The 13,359-nt window shown below is 46.6% G+C and overlaps 1 protein-coding gene across 1 annotated transcript; it reads left to right on the forward strand.

Annotated features, from left to right (window-relative positions):
* Positions 1-554: 554 nt before the first annotated feature.
* kank1 (KN motif and ankyrin repeat domains 1) lies at positions 555-13,318 on the forward strand. The gene is made up of 10 exons (XM_022753772.1): positions 555-2,977; positions 5,181-5,303; positions 7,803-7,911; positions 8,200-8,433; positions 8,879-8,966; positions 9,192-9,411; positions 11,116-11,258; positions 12,196-12,396; positions 12,905-13,003; positions 13,142-13,318. Exons 1-10 carry the CDS (start codon positions 775-777, stop codon positions 13,202-13,204), a joined length of 3,483 nt encoding a protein of 1,160 aa, XP_022609493.1. The 5' UTR covers positions 555-774; the 3' UTR covers positions 13,205-13,318.
* The last annotated feature ends 41 nt before the right edge of the window (positions 13,319-13,359 follow it).

The following is a 13,359-nucleotide window of genomic DNA, read 5'->3' on the forward strand; positions in this document are numbered from 1 at the left end:
TAATTTTTGAAGTTTTTTTTTTTTTTATGTCACTTTCTAATTGTTGTTTTGCGTCATACAGTTGGATCTCACATAGTTTTGGGCTGACTTAAACCACCCCTTGCCAAAATGATTACCACTCATGCTTTTCCTGCAGAGATGTCAGAAACCCGAGACACGTTTGTACTTGCACTGTCAAATTAGGGTGATTGTCAGCGGCCGAGGAAACACACTTGTGTTGTGCTGACACTCGTTTCTGTTTCATTTGTCGACCCGCAGTAAATATGCAGATGTTTTTTTGGTCTTAACTAAAACGTTGTTGTGGTCTGTGTTTCAGAAAGAGGACAAAGATGCCCAAGCACAGAAGACGACAAGGACTCTGTGGCCCCCTACTATGTTGAGACTCCTTACGGTTATCAGTTAGACCTGGACTTCCTCAAGTATGTCGACGACATTGAGAGGGGCAACACCATCAAGAAGCTGAGTATCCAGAGGAAGCCCAAAGTGGCCAAACCCTTGGCAGTGCCTCGGGGCAGCACCGGCGGGGGCAGCACTCAGGCTGAATGGACCTCCACGGACTCCTTGTCTTCCTCCAACAGCGACGACAAGCAGTCCCCGGTCTTCTTCACCTCCAGGCCCCAAGTCGCTGCGCCGCTGACCCCCACCCTCTCCAGGGCGACCTGTGAAGTCCCCCTGCAACAATCCTACTCCATTGTTGCAGAGCAGAAACAGCTCCTGCCCCCTCCCTCGCCCAGGTTTGCCCCTCGTCACAACCCCCAAGTGGAGAAGACCCTCATGGAGACGCGTCGACGGCTGGAACAGGAGCGTCTGCTCCTGCAGCCGCTCAGCGAGCCCCCAGTGCCTCGCCGCCGACTCGCCAGCTTCAGCGGCATGGGCTCCACCAGCTCGCTGTCCTCTTACTCGGGGTCTATGGCCCCGAGCCAGATCTCTCCCAGCGCCCATCAGCCTCTCCCCATCAACGGCCACCTCCCTAATGGAGAGTATAACCCCTACTACCCACCATCCATGGGCAGCTCCATCCGCCACAGCCCAATGAGCTCCGGCATGGCCACGCCTGTCACTAACGTCAGCCCGCTACACCTTCAGCAAATCCGGGAGCAGATGGTGGTGGCCCTCAAGAGGCTGAAAGAGTTAGAGGAGCAGGTGAAAACCATTCCTATCTTACAGGTTAAGATTGCTGTTCTACAGGAAGAGAAAAGACAATTGGCTGCTCAATCCAAAAATCAAGCTCCCGGAGGTTTTCGTAAGCGCTCCTACAGTGTAGGCAGCGTTGACCAAATGGAGAACCCGGGCCCCATCCAAAAGGAACCAGAGTTGCACATCATGGAGCCTGAAGCCCAGGAACAGAGCGCTCAGCGGCTGGAGGAGTTCAGACGTCTGGCTGCTGAGGTCCAAGCTCTGGAGAAGACCACCCAGGACAATAATCTAAACGAGCTTCAGCCTCACAGCCTCACTCAAAACCAGGCCCACCAAAAGTCCATCGGCATAGTTACTGATGAAAACATGAACAACCTTCCTGTCCGTCAGAGAAAGCTGACAAATGAACTCTGTTTCCGGGATGCAGGAGTAGTGACGGAGCGGCAGGAAGTGCGCAGCGCTGCGGTCGGCGTGACCGAGGCCATGCTGGGCATGACCAGCGAAGCTGAGAAAGAGATCGAGCTCCAGCAGCAGACCATCGAAGCTCTGAAAGAGAAGATCTACCGCCTGGAGGTGCAGCTGAAAGAAACCACCCACCAGATGGAGATGGGAAAGCTAAAACTGGAGCTCCAAGCGGCTGGTGGGTCAAACAAGAAGAAGGCGGACAAAGGCGTGATGGCCAGGCCGGAGATGTACAACGCCTGCGTGGAGGCCAAAGTCCAGATGCGCAGCCACGGAGTGGGTGACCATCTGGAGTTCAGCCATGTTGGCACAGCTAAAACTATACAAAGCCACAGTGTAGGAGTGTCCTGTCAACCCAGTGTTGCCAGCATTGCCACCGGCCCGGAGATCCCTATGGACCGGTGGGTGGTGCATGAGCGCGTGGAGACGGCTGACCAGTGTGTGGGGAGGCGGGTGGAGACGTGTCACCAGCAGGTCGGCGTAGAGCTGAATGTTTGTGAGGTGGGAGTTAACACAGAGGAGTCGGTGGACAGCCTGGCTCTCTGCAAACCCATGACAGAGTTGAGCAAAGAGAGCAGGACGGTCGGCTGTGGAGATTGTTCAGTCGATGTGATCGTCAGTCCCGTCAAGGCGCTGGTGTCGCAGGGAACTGACCCAGATCCTGTGATGAAGGTGGACGCTGGCGTCATGGCTGCTCCTGACTCAGCAACTCAGCAGACCAATACTGAGACAGAGGTTTCAAACAAGTCCACCAACACAAGGACCGCTGTCCTAACGGACTCCTTCACTGAGACGGTGTTGATCACTTGTGATAAACAGACCAACACGGCGGTGACGGAAATGAGGACGGTCGCCGCTGGGGAGGGACTCGTCAAAGACGTTCACTCGACGGCAAAGACACGTTCGATTGCTGTTGGAACCACCACAGATGTGGAGTCATTCCTCGGCAAATCAAGCTCAACCAAAACCAAAGAATGTGGCGTTGGGCCAGTTAGCGTCCACGAGAACTTCTTGGTCGGCTTAAAAACCAGAAACATAGCATGCGGCCCCTCCCAGCCGGCTGAATCCGTCACAAGCAGCAGCAGCAAGGAGACTGCGGAGGTTAAAACGGAGCCTGCACCACCGCAACCTGAGGCCCAGGGGGGCGCCGGACTGGACCATTACATCGAGAGGGTGCAGAAGCTGCTGCAGGAGCAACAGATGCTGCTCGCAGAGAACTACAGCGAGCTGGCCGAAGCTTTCGGTCAGCCCCAGTCCCAGTTTGGATCCATCAACAGTCAGCTGGTCAGCACTCTCTCCTCCATCAACTCCGTCATGAAGTACGGAAGCGTGGAGGACATCCTCAAGCTGCAGGCGGAGTCTGTGGCCTCCGACAAAGGTGAGAGGTTCAGCACATGCAGCACTAAGAACACCGATGGTTCACAGTGTTGCAAAAGCAGAGTTCTTGTGATAACCAATTGGAAACTCGTGCCAGGTAATCAAAGCGTAGTTTCAAGGGCGGACAACAGAAAATGTACACACAGACGCACACAGGTACACACAAGTACACACAAGTACACACAAGTACACATGTCTCTCTTATCTTCCTTAAATGAAATTACTGATCTCCATCTACTTAAAGCCTGAGGGGCGTTCAAAGACGGTATAGTTTGATTTCTTTTTTAGGATTTAGGAGAAGCTAAAAAAGCTAAAAAACTTAAGGATTGCAAGAGAAATTATTCAGTTTTAGTAATTACAAATCAGATGTTATGATGATGTTTTTCAGTGCACACTGGCTGCAGAGATGGAGCAATTACTCCTGGGTAAATTACCTCAATTACAAAGAGACATGTAAATGTGAAAGCTAAATTCATCAGTGATTTTCCTTTTATTATAGTTATTTTATTTTAAAAATGTGTTTATGTTTTGATGCAGTAGTACAAACTTACAAAAGGAGAATAAGGAGAAAAAATAAATCAGTAAATGGGGAAAAAACCCGACAAACACACACAGAACATCGTATATAATGACAACAATTGCCAGAGTCACAAATTAAGTGCAAAGTAGTGTTTCTTTTAAAATGAACAAAAGTATTCATACACATTCCAGTTTAAATACACAGCACAGTGTGAGTCCAGCTTCCCCATCCATAAAATTCATTATAGTTATTTGTTATTTATTTTATGTATAAAGTGTTATATGTGTGTGTTTACTTTTGAGGGATGTAGGGACATTGAAATTTAGTTAAATTCCCTTGGAAAAGTCATTAAAGTAATGAAATAATAACCATTGATTGAAATAGAAAACTTCAAATGTATTTTAATTGTATGAAATGTAAAACAAAGTAATTTCATTTTAGCAGGGTTGTTTCAGAGGACGATAAAACAGCTGTAGCAATGACACACACAGATGTGGTTTGGGACTGAACGGCAGCGCAGTTTCTGCTGCACTGTTCACACCCGGTCCACACAGAGTCCTGATGGGATCGGACAGGCCAGAGTTATCTCTGACCCCGAAAAATGCAGCGGGGGCTTTGGACATGAACCAACAATGAGCTCATTTCTTTTCGGGAGCCAGTAACGTCGCACAAATCGGCCACTTGTTGTTTTTGCGGACCGCCCTGCCTTCACTAACACCTCACTGTTGATGCTGATTCATGGCTCCCTCCGAGTTACATAACCTGCATTCATGCTGGCTGGCACATGAATGCAGGGCGAGTGTGTGTGTGTGTGTGTGTGTGTGTGTGTGTGTGTGTGTGTGTGTGTGTGTGTGTGTGTGTGTGTGTGTGTGTGTGTGAGCTTGTTTCTGGTCAGTTACTGGCCTCTTTTGGTGTGTTTCATACGTCCTTCTCCAGTAACTGTAAGTTCAGTATAATCACAACACTGCACACAATAAGCTAAGTGGGAGCGACTTCATAAAAGTGTCTGTTGTTGCTGCAGTGTGTTGGTTGGAGTTGCATTTTACACGTCAATTTCCCAAATCCCATAGCAACATTTTCATGTCTTGTGTTGTCCAAAAGTTTAATTGATAAACAAAATAGTTGCTCATTATTTTTCTGTTCATTGACTAATTGTTTACCAACTAATTGTTGCAGCTCTACTTGTCATTAAAAACATGTCTTGCAGTTGGTGGTTTTGTAGCTTTTTGTTGTTTTTAACAAAAACCCACATCGTTGCAAAGCCTGGTGTCGGGTTCATTGACTCTGTTTCTGTCGGCCATCAGTGTGTTGTTTCCTCTTTCCTTAATTTATTCCTGCCGACAGCTGTCAATGTGAAATTGCATCATAATTGCAGAGTCATCATACAGCCCCTCTCTCCTACACATGCCCAGACCGTGACAGTTTATTGACCAACACTTTGGCTGTGAGATTAAAAGTCTGGGCTAATTTAGCTTCTTGAGCATAACTAAACCATTGAGTTTAAGATTTGTTGTTTACATTTACCAGGCAGTAGCTTATTTAAGAATGATCTAACAAGAGTCTAACACTTGACATGAGGTAAGTGGCCTCAGCAGCGTGTGGAGTGTGGTTTGACCAGACTCGTCGGTAACTCCTGTCTGTGTTGTCGGACACTGACCCTCATCCACCTCTCCTTTTGTTTCAGAGCTCGGTCAGCAGCTGCGCGCCACGTCGCTCTCTGTCGCCAACACACCTGCCCAGCAACAGCAGATCAGCGCAGCCGAGCAGAAGAGCCGCATGGACCTGCAGATGTCCACGGCGCTACACGGTACGACTGTCCTCGCCACACAGGAAATGTTGATGTTTACGATGAAATTCAGGTGTGATGGTCCAACTTTTAGGGCTTTTTTTAGCTGAGCCACTTGAAAATGAGTGCTAGGAGTGAAGGTCAGTCACATTACGCTTACACAATACTCTTGTCTTGCTTTAAGACTTTGATTTTGCTTCAGGTCCAAACAACTGAACCCACATTCCGATAGAAACGGTCGAAACGAAAAACACTGACAGTCGAGAGGACGGGCAGATCGTTTCCATTCCTGAAGAGGAAGCATGTTTTGCAGATTTAAATAAGTTGCAGACGGTGCAGTGAACATAAAAACCCTTTTACCTGAGTCAGTGCAGATCTTGTGAACTGACAAACCAATAAATATGAGTCCTGGGAAGGTTTCTGCTTTGTGAACATACATCAGTGTAGAAAGGCTGAAGAGATAAATATGATCCAGTGCTTTAACATACAGGAGGTTAAGGAGAACCAGCCGACCTGGGTTTAAAAAGTACAATGATGTGTGAGAGTCTTAGTGTTTGTGATAAATGTTAGAGCTCCATGATGTCACAGTGTCTGTCTGAGAAGCTGCAAGAAAGAGACTCGGCTCATTAGATGGTGTAAATGCAGTGTTCTGGTGGACGGAGGCTGACTGACTCAAGTTATCTGATCAGATGTCTGGACTGTGGTTTGGAAGCTAAAAATACATTTTCTAAACGCAACATTGATAAGTCTCTCCAGTGGTGAAGTGATAATAACACAGCCGGTCCAGAAATAGCAGCAGATGTTCAACGCTGTTGTTGTTTCAGGAGTAGAGGGACGATTTCACACGCTCTTCATGTATAAACACGGTCACAATCACCATCACCATCGTCATCATCATCATCATCATCATCATCAGTATCAGTGTGGCTTCCTCCTGACGCTGCTCCCACCTGTCAAAACATGGGCAACGTGCTGAATGACTGTGATGCTACTGAGCTTACACACACCAGTGTAAACACATGCGAGTGCATACATGTCTCTACACGAAGACACGCACACACACACACACACACACACACACACACACACACACACACTCTCAATCACTGTCTCTCTCAGTTGTTGCCCCCCCCGGAGCAGTAGAAGAGGCCCCTCCGCCGGGGCAGGTCTTGGCAGATGTGCTGAGCATTCTGGCTCTCTCTGCTGGGATTCTGGTTTTCAAGGCCTGTACTTAAAATAACTGAGATACTTCAGGGTTTGGAGGAACTTCCAGCGCCTCGCTGACAGATCGCCCTGGAAAGAACACGAGGTGGACACTTAATGGTCGCTCTCCTCTCTGCCAGAGCCTCTCCATCATGTCACTGAACTTTAGTGGACCATACAGGCTTTATCAACCATTGCTAATGAGCTGACCAGGCTGGTTAATGCTGCAGGAGAAGAGAGCAAAGGGAATAAACTCTCAGCTTGTGAAGGAGGAATCAGTCTCTCCCACCTTTAACCCAAAGGCTGCTAAATAGTATTCCTAAATGCAATGTAGAGATGGAGATGCATTTTAACCAAGTGGCATTTACATCTTGAACCATGTTAAACAACCAATGTCTTTGACTCTCTTAGGTGTCTGACACTTTAACTTTGTCTGCTTTTTTATGTGACTTTATCCTCTGATATCTTAATGAATGCCCGTCTTAATGAGGTCGGGAGACTTCATCGTTCTGTCCCTGACAAAGTCTGATATGTTGCAGCTGTGTTGCAGTCGTGTCAATAAACCTAAACCTAAAGGGAGATTTTATAATAGAGCTGTTCTGATACCTGTACAGGTACCAGAAAGGCCTAAGATACTGGATCAGGAATCTGCAAGTACTCAAGTCCATGCACCGATCTGATACCATGTAATGTGTTGATAAAGTTTATAGTTTCACACCCAGATAAAATGACACTTTCCTGGAAACCAATTCTTCTTCACTGCTCTAAATCAGTAGCCTACACATAATAGTATAATATAAGTTCTAATAAAACATCCCTGGTGCAGACACTGGGAGCCGCCGTGACAGAGCTGTGAAGAAGAATTGATTTCTGGTAAGTAGCCTAACATTAGCCGTTAGTCGAGGTCACAAATAGGTGGACCACAGTCCGGGTCCAGACCCAGATAAGGTCCAATCCAGACCCGGACCGACAGAATACAAATGATTGAGAATTATTACAGTTTGACGGAGTGTTTCTGTTTTAACCGCCACAGCTTTTCAAGGAATCAGCCGATGCACAAATCCAGGTTTCTGAATCTGTATCAAGAAGGAAACATTATTTATCCTTTTTTACAAGGAGCTTATAAGAAAAATAAACTAAGACAGGAAAAAAAGATGCATTTCACATGTAGGATTTAACTAAATCAGCAGTTGTTGCCTCATCAAAAGCAAACTTTAACTTTTCTGATCCATGAACTCCGGAAAAGTGTCACATTTACTTTGTAATGAGTCTTTCTCTCTAAATAATTCTGCTGTGCTCTTCTTCTCTGTCCCTCAGGGCAGCCGTGCAGTCAGAGCACCCTGAAATCCATCATGAAGAAGAAGGACGGCCGACCCGACTCCAACGGCACCAAGAAGAACCTGCAGTTTGTCGGAGTGAACGGAGGGTGAGTCAGGAAATATATCCACGGCCTCTCCTGTCATGAATGTTTCACTGTGCCTGTTGGAAGGTTTTAATACGGTGGTTTGGTCGTGTATCGGAGGTTAGAGGTGCTGCTGTTTTACATTCACAAGGCTGTTGTGTTGATGTTCTTTCCTCTTTAACGCGGGCCTGTTAACATCCACCTGGTTCTCTGGATGAGAGCGTGTTGCATGTAAATGCCATGAAACCTGAGCTGCGTCGCAACACCTGAGTCCTCAGGTTTCTGTGCCTCTGTCGCCCCCCTGTGGCCCAGGTACGAGAGCACGTCGAGCGACGACTCCAGCTCAGAGGACAGCAGCTCCTCTGGGTCGGACGAAGAGGAGGAAGAGGAGGAGGAGGAGGAGGAGGGGAAGGAGCACGGAGGAAAGGAGGAAAATAAGAACGCGGAGGGAAAGAGCACCAGGGAGGAGTTCCAGCCTGAGGGAGCCGAGGATGTGGACAAGAAGGATGAAGAGGAAGGTTCAGAGAAGCAGGAGACGAGGGAGAGGTGGGTTCATGAAAATCACATTTATTTTAGCGTTTTCACTGTTCTGAACTTTTACTGTTTGTGAATAATGGCTTCAAATGCCACATGAGACATGTGATCCTAGAAAGAAAGTGTTTGATTTATCCCAGATATTTAATGTTTTCTTTTGCTGTTTCGTTCTACACACACGACGGGTTTATACATCGAGGCATTGAGGTGGACATTTTGTCTCACCTCAGACACAGCATCAGCTGAGTACCAGCTGAATAATGATGACATGCAGGGTGTAAACAAGTTGAAATGATTGCTTCAACATCTGATAAAACCAGTTGTAGTTATTTTTCTTTTCACATTCTACATTTTCGACACGTGTTAGATAAGGAGCTAATTAAACGCAGCACGCAGGATTGAGGTTATTTGAATTTTTAAAGGATGTTTTGTTGTTGTCTGTCGCCTCTTTCCAAAGGTATGAGCTGAGTGAGAAGATGTTGGCTGCGTGCAGCGTTCTCAAAACTCACCTCAGTGACTCGAAGGCTGTGAGCAGTAAAGATCTGGTGAGGAGTTTCATTTCTGCTCTTGTTCTGTTCAAACTCAAATCTGCTGCGGTTTGCACAAAAGCAACAACAAAAAAAGTCCCACTGGTTTTACAATTCGTTAAATGGCGACGCTCTGTGTCACTTCAGCTGCTGTCATGTCTTTTAAATGAGTTTGATTTGTATGAAAGTTCATTATTATTTATTCTAACATGTCTTCGCCTGTGATGATTGATTTTTCTTTAGAGAGCTTGTCTGAACACGGTGCAACACGAGTGGTTCCGCGTGTCCAGCCAGAAGGCGGCTGTGGCGGCCATGGTGGAGGACTACCTGGGGGCCTTCGGGGCCATCTCGCCGGCCGTGCTGCGCCACGTCGTCAACATGGCCGACGGCAACGGCAACACGGCGCTGCACTACAGCGTGTCGCACTCCAACTTCCAGGTGGTGAAGAAGCTGCTGGTTGCAGGTGAGAGCGGCTGCAGCGTCTCTGAAATATTAAAGCGCCAAGTTCAGATGAGGGAGATGAAGTTTGCCTTCGTTGTCGTGGGAACTGTAGATATTTCAACTTCCATATTTCCACTTTAGGGAGTTGTCGTCCATGTTGCTGAGATTAAAAGTTCAGTCCTCATCCTGGAAACAGAAGTTGACAAAACGATCTCACCACAGAAATGTAAAAATATATGCATGTTGGCTTGTGTTGAGATGAAACCATAATTAGAAAATCTTTAGCAGAGCATCTGTATACGTTCTTCCTGTCTGTGTTTTCTTAGAGAAAGTGGTTGAAAAGTTTCTCAAAGTTTTCCTTATCCGTCCAAACCCTGGGATTATCTTTGTTTTCCTTTTTTAAAAAAATGCAGCCAAGGTTTGGTTTCACTCCCCTGGCCTCCTCTTCACACCACCACAACTCTCCACACGCCGCATCTTCTCCTTCACCCTCTCATCCTCCTCTTCATCTTCCTCCCAAACAGAAAATAACCTAAAACATCCTTGGTTCGATTCCAGCAGGGGACGTTTGTTTCATGTCGTACTCTCACTCTCCCTCTTCCTCTTTGCATTTCCTGTGTGCATCTTCGGCGAGACTTTCAAATTAAGATAAAAATGCAAAAATAAAATGATCGCAATTGTTTGACAAATGAATCAATAACAGCTTTTTTGGTCAAACATCAGAAGGTTTTTGTTTTACACAATGAAGGGTCAGACTTCCTTGTGAACATGATTATATATCATCACTATAACACTGATCTGTTGAGTGTTATGATGACACACACGCACAAAAAGATTCAAATTACTTATAATGTTTTTTTTATTCACATGCAAACAGGTCTTTCTAAAGAGCAGAGAAGAATGTGTAGAGTGTGTAGCTAAGACAAAAACACAAACAAAACGAAACCCTGCGGCCCACAGAGCATTTTCAGCTAAATAAAAGCCGGAAACCTGGAATGGCCACAGGGTCAGTTACAGCTCTTTACTTTATGAATTCTTAAACCAAGATTAGATGTAATATTCGTGCAGCTCACTCAGCCCAGAAAAACAGACAGTAATGCACATGTGGAGGAGAAGAAAGTCGTTTTGTGATCCACACACACACTCGGTCCTCGTCGACACATGCATGTGGCGATCTCTCTGAAGGCTCAATAGACTGTGATGAGGTCCCGGCCACTCGCTGCTCTAAAAGCCTTTTGTCTCCTCGGCCTTTTGTGTCCTTGTGCCGTGTGACAGCGTATCCACCCCCCTGTTCCCATTGTGGCCTTTGTCCTTGCACCGTCCCAGTTCCTCAGACCCCCACCCCCACCCCCACCCCCACCCCAGTGGTGGGGCAGCCACCCTCATACCCGCCTCCCTCCCATCCAGGTCTGATTTCTGGTTGCCTGCAGAGGTGTAAAGGATGAACTCACACAAGCATCATGGTCCTGAGGAGGAGGGGAGGAGGAGGAGGAGAGGAGGAGGAGGAGGAGGAGGAGAGAGGAGGAGGAGGAGGAGGAAGGAGGAGGGATATGAAGCATCACAGGCCTCGTACGTTGTTGTGTTGTTGAGTGACAGGCGGCGACAGTGACGAGTCAATCACAGGCAGAGTCAGAACGTACGAGGGTTTGATTGAGACCACCCATGATGGAAAAGTATGTTTAAACGTGTGTGTGTGTTTGCGTGTGTGTGTGTGTGTGTGTTTCAGATGTGTGTAGCGTGAACCAGCAGAACAAGGCGGGATACACACCCATCATGCTGGCAGCGCTGGCAGCCGTGGAGACTCCCAAGGACATGCACATCGTGGAGGAGCTCTTCAGCAAGGGCGACGTCAACGCCCGAGCCAGCCAGGTCAGTGACTGGAGGCCCGGGGGGGGGTCAGAGGTCAGAGGTCAGAGGGCGGCAGCAGGGCACCAACAGCAGCCTCCACACACGGTTTACGTTTCAATGAGATATGAAGGTCGTAAACTAGGCAGGGTGAAAGCGACACTACAGCATCATTGAAGATTATTTAAAATGTTTTTGAATGCCTGTGATTCATTATTACATCAGAGATTCACAAAACCAGACTGTGAAGTTTTTACCCTCAAGTAGGAAAAACAGTCTTCTGGTGACACCAAGTGGTGAAGACGTGTAACTGTTTAGATTTTTAAGGTAGTTTGTGTTTGGGTTTTTGCAGCTGTCATTGGGGAGCCTAGTCTTTAATGTTTGGATGGAGATGTTTTTAAAATTAAGGAGGAATCTTTGTATTTTGGTTTTAAGTTTTGATCTAGTACTTCTGATCGGTGATGATTTCTTTTACAGGGTGAATCCGTGTGTGAATGGGGGGGGGGGGTTAGTAAAGTAAAATGTTGTATGATTTATGGCCGTAGCTAATTGTTTTCTTTTTATGAAGTCATTTATTCATTATTTATCTCAGTTAATTATAAAATGTAAAAAAAAAAAAGTGTAGGGGTTACACCTTAAAACTGCTTGTTTAATCCAACCAACTGTCCAAAACTTAAAATATTAAAAGTATAATCATCTGAAAGGGAGAAAAGTAGCAGCTCCTCACATCTGTGAAGCTGCTGATTTCAAACACTCTGAGGTTCCAGCTTCTCAAATGTGAAGATTTCTTTGTCACATGTGACAGTAAACTGAATGTCATCACAGGCTCCAGGAAACTCTAAAACTCTAACGTTTTATTTTATGATGCAGACAACAGAATCAATAGAAAAAATGAATGTGTGCATTAATTATTTGAATCCTAAACTTAACCCCAAAACTGACTCCCTTGTCCCTGGTGCAGGCGGGTCAGACCGGGCTGATGCTGGCGGTCAGTCACGGCAGGATGGACATGGTTCGGGCCCTGCTGGCTCACGGGGCCGACGTGAACGTCCAGGACGACGAGGGCTCCACGGCGCTGATGTGCGCCAGCGAGCACGGCCACGTCGAGATCGTCAAGCTGCTGCTGGCTCAACCCGGCTGTGACGCCACGCTCAGCGACAGCGTGAGTAACTCATGAAGGTGCAGGGACGCTGACAGAGCATCAGTGACGGGAAACTGCCCTTCACTTCCTGTATCTAACTGTAAAACAAGCTGAATGACAGTCATCGTAGGACGAAACCATTAATCAATTATTGAGAAAATGATTGACACATTGATGGTGATCATCGTAGTTGTCGTGTGAGCCGCTGCCTGAACAGCAGCCGGTCAAATCCCTCTGGGATTACAGGTTATGAAGTCACATGTATTATTTGGACGCACAAAGTTGTTCAGTGTATCTGCAGATTATTGATTTTATTCAATGTTTTATGACTTTGCTTCTGAATACGCTGCAGAACAATATGTGTAATTGTCTAATATTGATATGGATAATAAGTGGTGTTAGTAGAATTAATAGTGGATATGGTTTTGGGAGATTTACTAAATACTGATTGATGGCTTTCTAACAGGTTTTATTTCTCAGTTTTTCTAATGTTTCATCCTTGTTGACTTGTTTGTTTCCCTCCCTGCAGGACGAGAGTAATGCCCTGTCCATAGCTCTGGAAGCAGGACACAAGGACATTGCAGTGTTGCTTTATGCACATGTCAACTTCTCCAAAGCCCAGTCACCAGTAAGTGTCGATTCACTTTTATTTTTATATCTGAAAATCGCAAATGTGCCTCAGTCTCAACAGTACACAACACGATCATTTACATCTCCGCTCTGATCCCAACCATTTAAACGTGTCTGTGTACGACTAACCTTCCAGGGAACCCCTCGACTCGGCAGAAAGACGTCACCCAGTCCCACCCGGAGGGGCATGTTCGATTAGAGGCCCCGCCTCTGCCCAGAAACCCTGCGCTGCTATTGGTTCACGCTGAACGATGCCTTACCCACAGCTGGATGAGGTGACTTAATCCCCAAGCACCAACCTACCAACCAACCAACCAACCAATGAGATTTCTGGAAGTATTTTTTTTTTTTTTT

This window comes from Seriola dumerili, unplaced genomic scaffold (assembly GCF_002260705.1).
Source record: "Seriola dumerili isolate Sdu_G_001 unplaced genomic scaffold, Sdu_1.0 BDQW01000193.1, whole genome shotgun sequence".
In the NCBI taxonomy this organism is placed as follows: Eukaryota; Metazoa; Chordata; class Actinopteri; order Carangiformes; family Carangidae; genus Seriola; species Seriola dumerili.